The following is a 15,866-nucleotide window of genomic DNA, read 5'->3' on the forward strand; positions in this document are numbered from 1 at the left end:
TCTTTGATTGACTGGTGGACATCACATATTTGTGCCAATATTTGTACAGACAGGTACAGGAATAGCAGTCTAGGGTGTCAGGGGAAGCCCCCAGGTACAGATGTGGCCATTCAATGATAAGTATTGTAATTGAACCAGCACATTAGCTGCCCACTGCTGGGCAGCAGGCGCCTCTCTGGGTGCAGTGGAGCTGGGGACTGGAGGGAGCGGAAGTCTTCAGTGCTGGCTCAGGGCCAGGGCGCCTTTTCTGCACCTACACGTGGGGGGCTGGGGGGTGGGGAGGGCAGTGCGTCCAGGTGAGCTGCCAGGTCACACCTGTGGCCCCTGAGAAAGTGTCTCAGGAGCAAGACTGAGCACGCTGCCTGTTCTTCTTAAAAAGTAGTTTTGAAATCACCAATTTAATGGTTTCTACTTGGAGGAGAATGAGATTTTGTTTTGTTTTTGTTTTTAGTGGATTCCTTTTAGTCTTACGTGAGGCTGATTTAACAATAGCTTAAACTGCTTGTGCCCTCCACTTAAATGAATAATGTCTCCCATAAAACGGAGCAACTCGCTGTTGATTCTTCACTGTCAAATGAGCACATGTGTGTCTGAGAGAAGTCCGTGAGGGACGTTAGAACCTCCGATTATTGATCAGTAGTAAGAATCATTTGAAACAGGCATTACAACCAAGAACCAAGACCATGTTTTCATAAACTTTCAGGAAGTTGTGCGAAGCCCAGTAAAGGTGCAGTATATAATTAAAGTTTGATGTATTAATTAGACAATCTGAGAGCGCACTTGGAGATTAAAGGACACCTGATGTGTCAGGGAGAAAAAACTGACGTGCTTTAGATAAAATTTAAAATCAAAAGCCTTCGAGTCATCTTCTGCTCTGTTACAGCGGAATGGTGGCTTAGTTCAAAGTCTTGCTGACAGTTAACACATTCGGTTTGATCATTTGGGCTTGGAATTTCTCTCTTTCATATTTGCCCTTCCCTTTCCCCAAAACCTCAGCGCCTGACAGAGGCTTCCCCTGGGACTCCTGGCTCTGAGGGTCAGGCCTCACTGACTCTTGGTCCTCTTGTTCACAAGGTAGAAAACGCTCCTTCGGTTTCATCCTTGTCGTCCACTTAGGTCAAGCTCTTAACATGAGCAAAGGCAACTAACTTATCAATACCGATAAGTTGTAAACTTTTATTGACTTTTAAGGAACTTGATACTTAGTGGTGGCATTCTCTCTTCTTGGTGTGGAGGTCTGCGGAGGCAGGCGTGGTCTTGCCTCCTGCTGGGCTGCGTGGATGGAAATGAGAGGGTTAGCATTCCTAAGAGCAAGGAAGCAGGAGCCCGCCCATCTGTGGAATTAAAAGGGAATGACACCCATCCTGCCCTTAAGTGCAGAGGTGGTTTAACTTCACCTTTGAAATTGGATCCGGTGGGGGCGGTCCTATGTTTTTATTTTTCCTCCCTTCTCTACTTCACATTTCCTCATCTTCATCGGCGTCATTGTTACAACACTCTTCTTAGCTCTTCCAACCATGGCTTTGGGCTTTAATTAGAAGACATAAGTCTTTGGAGGAGACTTTTGGTTTCAAAGGGGAGTCATCAAACAAACATCTCAGTGTCCTCATGCCTTTGTTTTGTCATTACTGGTCATTGTTGTGTTCAGCATTGTGGGTTTGATTTTCCTTTTTTTTTTTTTATCCAGATCCCCCCACAACTATCCCTCCTCCCACAACAACCACCACCACCACCACCACCACCACCACCATCCTTACCATCATCCCAGGTACGGTACGTCATTACCATGGAAATGTCCTGCATGGTGTTGTCTTTCTGGTATGTATACAATGAGGCATACAAGTCCCCTTTCAGTCATCGGGATTTCATTGGTCCTGCACTTTGGAACTTCAAAGACTGTGTTCTTAGGTTGAATCTTAAGGACCTCAGACAGTCTTTAACATTCAAGCATTTAACAGCAGATCAGCTATCTTGCAGCTTACCCATAAGAGAACTCTTTTTTAAGCATCACTATTTAAGCAAATGCTAGGGAAATGGCAGCCTGGTCTTAGAGGACTTGCTGGTAGCTGATGCTCAGCCATGGTTGTTGAATGGTAAGTATTCTGGCCTCGCGTCTTCTCCTTGTCTCCACTTCATCTTCATCCTCGTGAATGAAAACGCACACCCTTTAACATGCCCGTGCGGCCATGTTCCCCGCGCGCCGCCATCCTTCCTGCCCGAGGCTGCCTGCTGATCATGCTGCCCGTTCGGGTCGCCTGGGTGGTGACGAGATTGGAGGGAGTCGCTGCCTTTGCCGTGCGGGGCACCCTGGCTGCCCCTGGAGAAATGTGGAGGGTGGGGCCGCTGTGGCTGCCGTGACGGCTTTCTCTCTGCACCCTTTGAAGCTCCTGTTCTAAGTGAGATTCACAGTCTCCCATTGTGACTGTCACTGCGGTGGGAGCCCGCCGTCCACCCCCTTCTCGGACCCCAGCAGCTCTCACGCGGCTCGATGGTGCCCATCTGGGAGCCTGGAGGCCTCTGCCCACCCGGGAGGAAGGGCTAGGTGCCGTGTCCACAGACACGCGGGATTCCTTAGGTAAGGCCTTAGCCACTGCACAGAAACACGTAATTCTTTCTATGAGAAAAACTCTGACAGATGACTTTCTGTTTCATTCTGCTGCCTGATGAGACTGCAGGTCTCTGGCCATATGCCCCCGTAAACAATCCTAGCGCTGGACCTTCCTAAAATCACAGAGGATTCCCCTCTCCATCCTTCCCGCGAATGCTCTTCGCCGCCCAGCTGTGGCGCATCCTGCACGATGGCTTTCTGCAGGCACTTCAGTTCTCACCCGGGTCCGTGAGGTGGATATGGAAAAAGTCAAAGTCTTCATGAAAGGGAGGCTCATCGAAACGGTTTCCTCCACCTTCAGTGGAGCAGAGAGCCCTAAGCCAGTAGTGAGGCTGTCTGAACATTCTTTATGAAAGCAGCAGTGCCTTCACTTAGCACCTTCTGGAAGTCCATCCATTGGTGCTGTGTCGCTCCAAGCTCGGTTCTGTGGAGCCGCTTTGAAGTTCTGTCTGTGCGGATTTCTGTTCCGCGTTTCCCAGCTCCTCTGTGCTCATGAGCTCGGCTTGTCGGCGTGGTGGCTGGGTGCCCCCCCTTCCTGGGTCACTGAGGAGCGCAGGGAGGTGCTCCTTCCCAGCTCCCATTCCCAGAGCAGCCGCCACCCTCCACACCAGGCCACTGCCTTCTGACTTCTCACCTCTCGTCCAGGGTGCCCCTCGTAGGCTGCGCTCGTGTCCCCGGGTTTCCACCGCCCCTGGGAGCCGCCCGTGGGTGTCCTCAGTTTCATCGCCGGTTCTCAGGTCCCGCACAGGGAGCCCTGCAACGGTCCGTCCATCCTGTAGACTTGCCCACAGCCGGCTGAGTAGCTCCCTGGGGTGGGGGCGGGGGCTGCGGAACCAGCAGGGGCTCCCTTCAGGGTGGCCGAGCCTGCCTCGCTGTGCAGCCCTACATTCTCTCAGTGGGGCACACTCCCTTTGCGCTGGCCTGTCTCCGACTTAGGCTTTTTCTCTTGTTAAGACCTGTCCTCCCACCCCCTGACCCCTCCCCACAGTCAGTGTCAGTGGCCGGAGAGGCGCTTGGTCCCCAGCCCCGACTCTTCACTCCACCCCCGCTGCTCGCACCCCGCTGCTGTCAGTTCACGCTCACGCGGCAGACCCTACGTTGAAGGGACACTGTAAAAACAAGAGTGCTGTGCTCTGCCCACATGGAAGGTGCCTGTGACAGGCCTGTTCCAGCGTCGCTCTCTCTGCTCTTGGCCTCTCATTCAAGGCTGTGCGCGGTGATCTCCGGGCGCACTGTGGCTCCTGTGTCAGCTGCTGGCCCCTCTGCACACACAATGCTCTCGTGGTCATGAATTCCCAGAGCCTCACCTGCACGCCCATGAGCAGGTCGACAAAAATTGCCACTAAAACAAATTGCCACTGGAGAATCTGCTGCCTAACGGCTGTGATCTTACAGGCTCGCCGTGTCTTAACCAGCCGCTTTGGATCTATTTATCTTGCCCAGAAAGTACAGCCGTGGAATTTAACATTGGCTCCCTTCTCCAAACAGATTAAAGGTTATGAGCTGAATGGTTCTGCGTCCCATTGAATAAAGTCCAGGCTATCCCCCGGACTTGGGTCAGTTCCTACAAATTGTCCAAACCGAGCCTTGCCAGATGGGTAGCCAAGTTCATGTCCACGCTTCTCTCCTGCGCTGCTCGGTATGTTACAGCCACCATTAGCCTCAGCAGCCTCAGCAGCTAGATCCGGTGACAGAGACATAAAGCCTGAACTTACAGAAGCCACAGCCATCGGCTTTGTTTTTTCCTCCCAGTCAAATGCAATGACTGCAACCCGCTCCCAGGTCAGAGCTTCATTATGAGAAAATGTACAAATTCGACAGAAAAATGTTTGTAAACTCCACAGGTCAGAGTTGATTTCTGGTGTCTCTGAAAGGAAGTATTCCACTGCTGCCTTTCGTCCTGGCCCAGGACACCCAGGCTGTCCCTGAGTTCCCTGTCGCCCCGCCCTCAGAACAGCCAGAGCTCCCCTCCCCTCCCCCCCCAAGACGCTCAGAGAACACTGCAAAGGCCGCCTGCAGGTGGCCCCGGGAGGAGCAGAGTGCCCGTCCCTGGCCTGGGGGTCTCCTGCCTGGCAGGCAGCGTCCTCCGTGGGCGCCTGTGCAGGCTCTGGAGCGGAGGAGTATTTGGCTTCCCAAGCCTATACGGCCTTAATGGCATGAGAGTCTCTTTCCCAATGAAACAGCAGACGCACACCCAGGCGCAGACCGGAGGGAGGCGCGGAGCCTCGGCACCCGCTGTGAGGCTCTCTGGTGTCTTGATGTCCTTCGTGGGGGTTGATGTCCTCACCATCTATCTCTGTTCTGACCGTTGCTATTGGCAGGGACCCCCCCCTTTGAAAAGTCACCCCAGGTTGTGGTTTCATTCGGGTGGGTCTGTGCTCTCATGTGGAGGAGCCACCTGCGTGCCTGGCGTGGTCCGGAGTCCTGTGAGCACAGGCACGGCCTGGCCGGCAGGAAGCCCTCACGAGGTCCCTCCCGGAAACCAGCCCGAGGGGCCTCGCGGGGGGTTGGGCATGTTTTGTTTCACTTTGAACTTTTTTGAAGGTGGTTGATGTTTTGTGTGAGGCCCACATCGAAGTCCCGCTCTGCGCTGGTGACCGCTTTGCCTGCCAGTGTGGTCACACTTTCCCTCTTTCCCTTGGGCTGGAGGGTGCGGGGGATGTGCGCCCCGAGGCCTGTGCGCACTGCGCTGTCTGCACTGGCTGCGTCCTGAGTCGGGTTCGCCAGCCACGGGGCGCCAAGCTCGGTCTAACCCAGCCGTGGGCAAACTACAGCCCGCTGGCCGGATCCGGCCCGTTTGAAATGAATAAAACTAAAAAAAAAAAGACCGTACCCTTTTATGTAATGATGTTTACTTTGAATTTATATTAGTTCACACAAACACTCCATCCATGCTTTTGTTCCGGCCCTCCGGTCCAGTTTAAGAACCCATTGTGGCCCTCGAGTCAAAAAGTTTGCCCACCCCTGGTCTAACCCCTCCGGCTCACGGCCCTCAGGCCAGGGCTTCGACCTGCAGGCCGCCGCATGCGACCCCCCACATTAAATACTGAATCACCCCAGAATAAGGAATGAGTAGCCATGGGGCCGAATTCGGAAGCACATTGAACACTCCCTTCATAGCAATGAAGTAGGTCCTTTCTAAGTGAGGTTTTCTCCTTTTTTAAGTACATAGCCAATTAGGATTTTTTGTTTCTTGGAAAAGAAAATGGCAAGGTTTCTCTGATTGGCATCTGAGAACTGAAAGCCCGTTTCCGTGGGGCAGTGAGTCCCGCCCTCAGGTTCCCGTGGCTACTTTGGCTGCCCATCCAGTGCATGAGCCATCCTGTGTGCGGTGGGTCTGGCATCAATAGAGGAAGTGACGCGGCTTGAATTTTCTAGGGACTTTGCTCTGGTAAAGGAAGAAACCTTTCGACTTTGGGAAGTGAGCTGTGGGAGAGAAAGAGCAAGGTTGGCAAGCTGGAGGTGGGAGAGATAGGGGCTGGAAGAAGAAGAAAGAACGGAATTTTGGAAATGAAGCCTGAAGGCCAAACTGCTTCCAGCTCCTGCCGGCAGTGTGTGTGCTGTGTGTTAGTTCCAGGCGTATACTGACCATCGGTGCTAGAACGTGCTCATCTTTCATCCCAGAATGTTCTCCAAATTGCCCTTTCCCTGGAGTTGGCATCTGCTCTGTGAAACGGCTTGTCATTCAGCGCTTCCTGAGCTTCCTGGTGCGCCAGTGTGGCCGGGGACGGGCACATTACTAGGAACCTAGTAACTGCTTATGCAGCCTTTTATGTAAGAGCCACCTTTTCAAGTTTTGCCCCCAAAGAACTGACCATCTTTTCATACTATTTTCATGTTACTGATGACCATAAGCCCATGACCAATAGCAACCTAGCCCACCAGCTTGGGCCCGGAGTGGCTGTGAGGGAAGGGAGGAAGTTAGCATACCATAGTGACGAAGCTCCTGTGATTCTGCATTTTTCAAAAAAAGGAACGAGACGGAAAGTAATGCTTCTATCATAATTCCCATACTTTTCTGCTCCTTGTTTAAAAGTAAGTCACGAGATAAAGACTTCACATGCTTCCATACTGAAGCTCTACCAACAGTGCAAACAATAACGTCGTGCATGCAGGTTTCTCAGCTGAGATCGGCGTGAGCTAAAGTGAGGACTTGGCAGAAGGGCCCAGTCCCGGGTCTAACGCAGGGGGGATAGTAGGCGCTGCTGCTGCTTCCCTCTCCCACCCGCACCTCCTGGCAACACCCTCTCTGTCCTCGCCTCCCTTTGCCTTGCCCCTTTCTCCCGCCAGCATTCACTCCCACATGACACTGGGATTGCTTCCTTGTGAAAGGAAGCCTCTGTACAGACTCCTATGGTTTTCAGAACATCTGGTTTTCAAATGGAAAGATCTCAGGGGCACAGCAGCACCAGCGAACGTTTCTGAAGAAGCTTTATCCCAACTTGAAGCTGCTTGACCAGCACCCACCCTGTTGTTCTGGACACAGTGTCTTCACTGCCCGGGGCGGGGGGGGGGGGGGGGGGCGCATTCAGGAGTCAGGAGCCTTGTCGTAGCTCTGACTGGGCCTTTAGCTTCATTTTGTCCCTGTCCACTTCTCCTGCCTCTGAGAAATCAGAGTTTAATGAAAGCACAACATAGATGGAAAGAAAATTAACTGCAAAACCAGTAGAAAATAAATTTCGAAGTTTAATTTTCTAGCACGTGCTTTTGCTTTCAGTAGATTTCAAATAAGTATAAATAAATAAACACAAAGGGAAGATTTTAGATATAGATATAGATAGATTAGATATAGATTAGATATAAATATAGATTGATATGGATTAGAGAGAGATAGAGAGAGATAGATATAGATTAGATATAAATATAGATATAGAATAGATATAGACATAGACATAGACATAGATATAGATATATTGGCCAGCGCAACATGCCTTTGATTAAAGGCAGCTCCCTCACACAAACTGAAAGGGAATTCAATTAAGAAAACCATTGGCTCCTTATTAACTTTAGTTAAGAAAGTAAACTGGGGAAAGTATTAAAATGCGTCTGGACTGCTTAGTATGCTTTCATTTAAGCTTATGACAATCAAAATGGGGGAATTTAAATTCTTTACAATTAAGCGCTGCTCTGGAGCAGATTGGGCTCGTGGTTATTACACTGCATTGTTCTGTACCCCGTCTCCCCCGTCCCCCCCCCCCCCCCCCCCCAGCCTTGCAGTGGCTCATGGCGGAGCAGGGCTGCGCCGAGCAACTGGAGAAGAGAAGGTATTTAAGGTTGTGAATTTAATTTGGTTCTAGGATTTTCATTTTCATTTATGGCCCCCGTTGTGTTTGAGAGCACGGACTAATTTATGGATTAGCTTTAAACCCCCAGTCTGTCACACTCGTTGAACAATTCTAAGTTGGAGAGAATCCATATGAAAGGATTAGCATGTGCCACAGCGGAGCTTACACATGACTGTTTCAACTAAATATTGCCCAGCTGCCTCTCAGGCAGTAATTTCTTTTCTACTTGGTTAAATGGCTAGTGTCTCTAATATCACACATTGTCGGGCCTTTCTTTGTGTGAATATCATCTCCCGCAACATGTAATATAGATGATGTTTAATTTATTTGAGCTCGGGCCCCGTACATTGTTTGTGTGGTTGGGAGACTAAGAAGAAAAGTCCGTATTTAGTGAAATGCATCTTTCTAGTAGCAGCGTGGGGCCCACCCTTGGACACCTCGATGCCACTCCTGAAGCAGCCGGGGAGTGGCTGGTGAGAATGGGCACTCTTGCTGGGTTTTCAAGAACATGCGATTGTTTTGTGTTGACCACATAAGACAGATGTACAATAAATTTGCCCTCATTATAATTAAAATTAAAATAAAGACAATAGCTGGGCAAAGCCTTTCCCATTTCTAGCCCTTTAGCACTGCAAGTCCAGCTCAGCCTTGTGGGGCCTGTTCCCCCCGTAGACCCAGCTCAAAGGGGACCCGTGGAAGGCAGCACCAAAATGAAGCTGGAAAAAGCCTCTGTTAGGGTAATTAGGCACTCTCTTTTTTCAAGCTAATTGTAGCATTTGTAACTTATATTGGAAATGTACTATTTGCCTGTTGCCTGCTGTACACCAAGAACGTTACCAAACACTGCGTGGCCCCCCGAGTTGATCCACAGGAGTGGGCTTGCACATCGCCCCAGTCTTCTGATTAAGATCCCCTTATAATCCCCGCTGCACAGGCAGCCGCTTCAGAGCCGAGGCTGGTTTCTGCATGAAGTCGTAATGCAATTATGAAGGAGAATTAGATTCTGTCACGGTGCTCTCCTGTGGGGAGCGCAAAGTCACTTCTAAAGAATTGTTTTTTTAATTCTTTATTTGAAATAGCCTCTGTTCAGGTAGCATACCAGATGCTCTCAGAGAAATGGGACCAGCGGCTCCGGCACACGCCCTCAGGCATGTGCACTCTGTAGCCACAGCCTCATTTCTGCTGCATCTCCTGCTGCACAGCCGATCATGGTTCCACCATTACCAGCTGCAGAAACGCTGCTGTTCCACTGGAATGCTTGAGAAGTGATTTTCCTTCTCACCCTCCCTTTCTCCTGCCCTTTGGGGTACCATTGATGGGTTTCCCGTCCCCAGCATGGGGAAGCAAGCTGCACTGTGAACCTGCCTTCATTTACGTTCTCGTACCCACCTGGAAGCTGACGGCCAGCTCCACTTAGTCCGACTTCATCGTAAGCTGGCATGAAGTTGTGATGTAGGGAGACAGTAAGTTTAAATTGGGAGTCACTGGTTAACGCTAAGCTATTCTTTGTGAGGACTCCACCCTCTTGCTTTCATTCTCTACTACTGATTTACTTGGTGAAGATAAAGCGTATTAGAGACGCTGCTACAAATTAACGAGCCAAGTGTCCGTTGCCTTTTGTAAATGCTGAGCGGAGCAGTGCCTAGCTACACGATGTGTGAACATGCGAATAAGTGTTTCAGTACAAAGTGCATTGGATTTTGCCTTTGAACTTGGAAGTACCTCAAACTAACATTTGACTTGGATATTTCAAGTAAAGACATGTGTGGACTGTCACAAGAATCTGGTGTAGAGGTTTCAACTGTGCAATTTGGGGTGTTTTTACTGCTATTTTATTCATACAGACTCGACTTGTAAGTATCGTGTTCTTATGTGGTGAATTTTATGCTTTTCTCTCCTTCTTCTGTTCTTCAAAAACCCAGTTAAAAGTGAGATTATGCTACAGTAGCCGCTCAGACTTGTGGTTAATTCTCGCTCCTGGAAGGGCTGAGCTTTGACGGAGTGGGATCCTAAGGAAACTATGCCAACTGCAGGGAACACCAGTGCGGTCACATGTCATACTTACAAATGGGAAGCACCAGGCTCATTTGACCCAAAAAAAAAAAAAAGTGATGTTAGCGTTCCAGTGCATTTAAACATTGCCTGTGTTGAGTCCGAAATAGTCTTTTGAAATCTCCAAAACCCGTGAAAATAGTGACCAGCTGAAGAGCTGCATTATAGAATGGACAGGTCACTGCTGCAGTGGTACCCAGAGCCGCACCTCTGTGCGAGGGGGACGTGGAAGGAGACGCTTGCGAGGCGGAGAACGGAAACTACAGCCTGGCCGGGCGGGTTGACATCGGTGTGGTGCTGGCGAGAAGAGTGGTGTTAAGTGGCTGGGAAAAGAATGTCACTGTGCATTTTCTAGACGTGTGTGCCGCCTCCCCTGTAGCGAGCATAAAGAGCATGTTTACGGCGCGCCTTGAGTTTGCCGGGAGGAGGAGCCTGGAAGGCGGGCGGAAGAAGGAGACACGCACCCGCAGCGGGGCTAGAAGGAAGACGGAGCACATTTCCTTCCGCAGCAAGTGCATTTGGCAGTGACAAGACCACGCGCAGTCTCCCGAGGCAGCCACGCAGGCAGGGCTCCGGCGGCTCGCAGCAGCATGTGCTTCTGAGTTGTGAGCCGAGGGTTGGCTGGAGACTTTTAATTTTTGGAGTGTCACGGGATTAGAAGTGGCATCTGGCAAGTTAACATGGGTGTTTCCATGACAGACTCCTGTTCTTCAAATGTGCCATAGTAAGGTCTGCGAATGAGGAGTGGCTTAGTGGTGCGTGTGTGTGCACGAGTGCGTGTGTGTGTGCGTGTGTGTGCGTGTGTGCGTGTGTGTGTGTGTGTGTGTGTGTGTGTGTAGAAACGAATCTGAAAACCTTGACCATGTTCCTTGCCAGGGCCTCCCGATTACCAGAACTGCCCAGCTAAGTTCTGCCGAAACGACACTGGGTGAAAAACTGGGACCCATATATTCATCTACGGGCACCTGAGCACAAACCATAGATGATCCAAAAGTGCAGCTGATTCAGGGGGGCCTGACGGGCAGTGCTGACCCCAGTGCCGGCGGGTGGGGTTCGAACAAAGGCAATGTTTGAATGTATGAATGCATTGTTTAGCCAGCTTCCGACAGCTTTTGTGTCCAGTCCTGAGCCTGATGCGTTAGGAGCCGTCCGCCAGTCCCTGGGCTTGCACTGGTGTTTCTTGTCACGTTGCATGTTCCCTGACTACGCCAGCAAGTAGGTGTGCCCTGGCAGGACCCCAGAACCAAAGGGCTTACTGTCCTCCCACTGGCTCGCAGCTTTGAGCTGAAGGCATGTCTTAAAACAGTGCAACTCACTTCAAATGCTTTTTGCTTTTCATTTATTATTGCTTGTCACGCGATGTTCTTTGAAAGCTTGCTCATATATTATCTGTTCCATTTTTTTCCATTTTCCCTTTTTTTGCATGCCGTTCCTCCTGTTTCTTCCCTTCCTCCAATCCTCTGTTCCTGTCTGTAGACACAACGGCGACGACAGAGCCAGCAGTTCACGGTTGGTATCACATTACTGTTTTTCTACTTGCTCAGCACTGCTGAGAGGCAAGGCAAGCCTGGGAAAAGAGCAATGCAGTCTTCAAGGGCAATCGTGTTCCAAGTAGACTCATCCCATGAACATGCCGCGATTCTTAACGGCTTGAAAGATGGCGAGTCTTGTCATTTCTGTTGTGAGCCCAGTGGCCAGAGTGGCCATCTGAGGGCAGCCTCCTCACTGGCTAGATGGCAGGAGCCTCAGTTTGCACCTCTTCCTTAGTCATATAACCCGCCCGACACTAAAGCACCGGGGCTCTAAAACACTGACACTGGCCTACAAATTGTAGCACCCACATTCCAGGCCCAGGCCAGAGTCCCAGCTGCCTGAGGAAGGGGCATGAGCAGTTGAGCCTGGAGGTCGGGGTGAAGCGTCCTGCCCGTCTCGGGGCTGAGGAGGGCCGTGCTCTTCGGTTCACTGTGCCCCCGATTGTGTTTACCTCCACGGCCCATCCTGGTTCACCCTTCACCTCTGTGCATAAAGGTTTATGCTAACATTTGCCAGGAAACATCTCCAGACCAAGAATGACACATTTGTATATTGTAACAGCATAAACTGGAAATTTTTAAAAAATCATTTGTGTGTAGGTATCGTGTAGGAAAAATATTAAAAAGTTAGTTAAGATTTTAACCAAACGGTGATAAAAGCAGAGTAAAGCTCAGGATGGGCAGAGGGACATCCTCTCCCCAATTCCACCACTGACAAGCTGGAATAAGTCTATTAACTTTTGATGTCGCTCCAATCAGAAAATCACAATCATGTTTCATCTGTAGATTATTCATCACTTAGCGCAGATCTCACCGTGCTGATACTGTGCTAGGAGGCAGATATGTCAGTTTAAAACGGGCTGAATTTTAATAATTGGATCCAAGGGGATTACTCGGTAAAGGGCCTACTTAACTCACTGTGCATGTTGTGCAGGGTTGGAATCTATCACTTAAATGGCAGGAGGGGACCAGCCAACCCTGTGCTGTTCATTCAACCTTTAGAGAAATAGCTCTTCCTCGCGCAGCCTGGCTCCTTAACTTGACCCACATTGGAGGACTCGCCCGCTGGAAACCTCTGAGCAGAGCCTGTCCTCTAAGCCGGCCTTGAGGGGCAGGTTTGGTGCTTGGATGTGTTGGTAGGGAATTCTGAGAAAGTAAAACACACTTAGGGGTGCAGCCATATAGCCCTCCCCACCCCGCCCCAGCTCACCCTGCTCTTCCCTGCCATTTGCACAAAGGGAAAGTTCATAAAAGTAAGTTAAAGGGCCAAATACACCGACAATCATGAGAAATCAATTAGGTATAAACTTCACTTTCTAAGGTTAATGCCCCATAGTGCTTGTTACATCTCCAGGATTGCACTCCATTAAGCTCAGTTATTTGTAGGTTTCATCATTAATTGAGCACTTCCTGACTTTTATCGATTATTCTCAGAGCTTTAAGGCTATTTTAATGTAGTTCGAGAGATTTTGCTCTATTCTTTTTAAGATGCTTTGAGTTCTGAGCTTCCTATAATTAACTCCAGGGTCAGATGTAACCATAAGATTCCTGAATTTGTGAGATCTTCGAAGACATATTGATCATGTATTTCCTAAGACTCCAAAGTTCTGTTTTCTAGGTCCCTTCACTAAAGTCTATGTTCTTATGTGCCTCTAAGGGGAGTAGCTGGAATTGTGTGGGGCATTCACAGTAGGAAACATGCCCCTGACCTGGAAAATGAGAAGTTTGCTCAAGGGCCAGTCCGGAGTGTAGGACACCATTCTGATAAGGGCTTCCTCTCTGGGGAGAGGAGTGAGGTGGCCTCCTGGTGTGGTGCAGTGAAGGCACACTGGGCGGCAAGAATAACTATATATATATATATATATATATATATATATATATATATATATATATATACACACACACACACACCACACGTATATATTCCGAAAACAGTGTATGCACACTTCAACAGCAGATCGCTCAATTTGAAAAAGAAATGTATTTTAATAAACACTGCCTTTATAATTATTCAAAATATCTGTACATTTTTGGGACACACTATATGTGTGTATATACGATATTTTTATCATATATATGATTCCTAACATCAGGAGAGAAGTGAAAACCCAGGCTGATCCCTATATGCTACATTTATGAATACATTCTCCAACTCACCTAAAATCCTCATAGCATCCTCCCCAAAGGGTCCAACCACTATTTTGAACAGCATATTCTCCAGCAAAGAGCTTTAATGAAAACCAAACTATTGTTTAGAATTTTACTGGCCAAGGGGAAAAGTCCCCAGGTCAGCTGTCAGGAGTGAAATGGTAATCGGAATGTGGTGGAAACTACAAAGTAGGGGCCAGGTTTCCAAGGAAATGAAGCTAGAAAATGGGTTTTATTTGAGCGAATTATGGCTAAAACCCCACGTCAGTGCAGTTACCGTCTGACTTAGAGTCACCTGCGAACAGCCTAGCTGTGTGCAGTCTGGAGTCCTGGGCCTGGGAAACGCGCAACTTAAATGACAAGACACATCAGGTCAGCCAGCGACCGCTTTACTGGTCGTAGGAGTTTTTATATTGGATTTCCTTCCATATTTCTCTTTTGTTAAAAGAAAAAACTACTTTTACAAAAAGCTTTCCCTTTGAAGACTCATTAAAACACTTTATTCAAGCTTGTGTTGCTGAAGTATGTATGAAGTAAACTGGTTGTTTATGTATGTTGACCATTTGTTCTTACCAATACCTGATTGGAACAATAAGCATGTTTTGTAAGGTTAGAAGTGCATGGGCATGATTCAAAATCAAATGGATTTTCTCCAAAAAGAAACTAAACAGCAATCAGCCACTCTGTGTTGTTAAGGATCTAATTGGTAGGGAAGATAGACAGGCATGTAAGAATGGAATTTTTAGACGAAGGTAGCCGAAGGGGTTTTCTCTGAAGAAGGATCCTGCGCATTTGTGTTTTTGGAGCTCATCCTTAAGGCCTGGCCAGGAAGGCTCCTGTGCTATGTGTGCATGTCAAGCAATGCTGAGCACAGCCTGCCACGCCCTGGCCCCACCTGCTCTGAACCTGACAGCAGAAGTGCATGAGTGACTTCCAGCACGGATGGTGTACCTGTCATGATGGCTATTGATGTGTGGGTGCGTGCGACGGTCTTTACTTGTCTGTTCAAATGTGGGTGCTTCTCTGTCTGTGTCTTGTGCCTTGTTCTTCTTCTGCCCTATGTGTCCCCTCCTCCCCACCCCCTCCCCGTGTGAGGGTTTGGGTGACAGCATGCCTTTGGTCTGGAATAGTGCTTGTGCTTTTGCTGCACTGCTGTCAGCTGGCCTCTCCCCATTCCAGGTGTCCCTCCCTCCCTCTCTCCCTCTCTTCCCTTCTTCCCCCTCTCCCTCCCTCCCCCTGTCCCTCTCTCCATCCCTCCCTCTCCCCCTCCTATTTTATTATTATCAAATCTAACTGTTCTTTTGCTTTCCACCTCTTGACACATTAGATGCTGACGATCTCATGAATTTTGATCTCCCAAATGAGTTTTTAAATATTTTGATTCAGTATGTAATTGTGGTAAGACTCAAACTTGGAACCCCTCTGAAATAATTTTTCACTTTCCTTTTAGTTTCTAAATGTTTATACCTTAGTCCACTGCCCTTAGGTACCTGCCCCACGAATCTCCCTTTCCTTGACTGATTTTATAAGCAGTGTAAGCCATGATAACATTCCAAAAGCACATGAAATTCTTATCTTTCTATTCTAATTGTGGGGAAATTCGGAAGCCCATTTTAAAGGAAAGCGGCCAGCAGTGCGCATTATGACAACCTCTATGTCCGCCACCTGTGTGTCCCCCTCTGCACAGTCCGTCTGCGCGCGCAGTGGCATCCGAGGCTGGCGTTCAGCCGGGCTCTGCAGACTTGCGGGCCACCCTCGTCAGGCCAGGCGCGGGGCAGGCCTGCGGACGCCTCGGCCCGGCGCGCAGCTTGGGAACAGTGTGCTGCTGTCCACCGTGAACCAAATTTCTGCTCCTGGGAAGAAGGGAGGACTCTCTGCAAAGCTGACCAAGCAGGAAGAGCAGGAGGCCTGAGCTTTTAGGTTAAAACCGGGGGCACCTGCAATCTCTCGTGGCTGGTGATGGAAGTAAGTTTCCATAGTGTGCCAGGGAGCGGGCGCGGGCTGTAGGTAAGAGAGAGGCGTCTGCTGCTTCTCACAGTGGGCGTGCTTCCCGGGCCCGGGGGCTCAGGTTTTGTTTCCTAGAGGTTTCATTGGATCATTCTCTTTTGAAATTTTCTTTTTTAAAAGATAAAGGAAACTCTAATGAACTGAACCCACAAACATTCATATTTTACTTGACCTTGAATGTATTTAACTATCTAGGATTTCTTGCTGTTACTAAGTTTTGAAATTTTCCTTAAC

At 49.1% G+C, this 15,866-nt stretch overlaps 1 protein-coding gene across 6 annotated transcripts in view; it reads left to right on the forward strand.

The window, feature by feature from the left end:
• The window catches only part of CADM1 (cell adhesion molecule 1), a 349,165-nt gene that overhangs the window by 315,498 nt on the left and 17,801 nt on the right, over positions 1-15,866 (forward strand). For 2 of the 6 annotated variants that reach the window (XM_036324268.1, XM_036324269.1), the window contains exons 8-9: positions 1,688-1,768; positions 11,422-11,454. The exons of 1 other annotated variant lie outside the window; for it this stretch is intronic. In XM_036324268.1, coding sequence (XP_036180161.1) covers positions 1,688-1,768; positions 11,422-11,454 — 114 coding nt within the window. The remainder of the gene's footprint in view (positions 1-1,687; positions 1,769-11,421; positions 11,455-15,866) is intronic. 3 more of the 6 variants (XM_036324270.1, XM_036324272.1, XM_036324271.1) reach the window with 2 other exon arrangements.

Source organism: Myotis myotis, unplaced genomic scaffold (genome assembly GCF_014108235.1).
Source record: "Myotis myotis isolate mMyoMyo1 unplaced genomic scaffold, mMyoMyo1.p scaffold_m19_p_10, whole genome shotgun sequence".
NCBI classification, from domain to species: domain Eukaryota; kingdom Metazoa; phylum Chordata; class Mammalia; order Chiroptera; family Vespertilionidae; genus Myotis; species Myotis myotis.